This window comes from Sphaeroforma arctica (genome assembly GCF_001186125.1).
Source record: "Sphaeroforma arctica JP610 unplaced genomic scaffold supercont1.4224, whole genome shotgun sequence".
NCBI classification, from domain to species: domain Eukaryota; class Ichthyosporea; order Ichthyophonida; genus Sphaeroforma; species Sphaeroforma arctica.
Window position 1 is genome coordinate 2,071 of NW_014036334.1, and position 561 is coordinate 2,631.

The following is a 561-nucleotide window of genomic DNA, read 5'->3' on the forward strand; positions in this document are numbered from 1 at the left end:
TACTTATATTATTAGGGAGCCGATTGATTTGTACTTGAAGTATTTCATTATTCCAATCCTCACGCGTTGAGTTGACAATTGCGTATCCCTTTCGCTTGATATAAATGCATTTCACTCCACCAATATGCCCAGACTCACCGCACATCCCACATACCCTACCCTTTTTAGCAGGAGATCTTGTCTGCACGTTCATCGATTTGCGACGATTGAGTCAGCTCATCGTACGCACGTCTGCCTTGTGATTGAAACTGTGAAGCCTGATTAGGTTATGGATCGGCTTGATTAGGGAATGGATCGTCTTTGGGATCATTCTCTTCTAGCTCATGGAACACGCCGCTGTCAATAATGGTGTCCAACGACTTAGATTCTGAATTTTTGTCCTGTGCCGTGCTACCGCTCTGGCCCCCCTCTGCCTTGCTACCTTTCTTACCCCCATCTACCTTCCTACCGCTCTGACTCCCCTCTGCCTTGTTACCGCGCTCGCCCCCATCTGCCTTGCTACCCATCAGAGGTAACACATGTGAGTATTCAAGCTAACAATATAGCGCATATGATTATATA

The 561-nt window shown here is 46.5% G+C and overlaps 1 protein-coding gene across 1 annotated transcript; it reads right to left on the reverse strand.

Annotated features, from left to right (window-relative positions):
* Positions 1-266: 266 nt before the first annotated feature.
* Positions 267-494, reverse strand: SARC_14150 (hypothetical protein; the record flags this gene model as incomplete). Its single annotated transcript, XM_014291717.1, has 1 exon — positions 267-494. A coding segment is annotated over one exon (228 nt), but the record flags the coding sequence as incomplete, so codon positions are not given.
* Between the last annotated feature and the right edge of the window lie 67 nt (positions 495-561).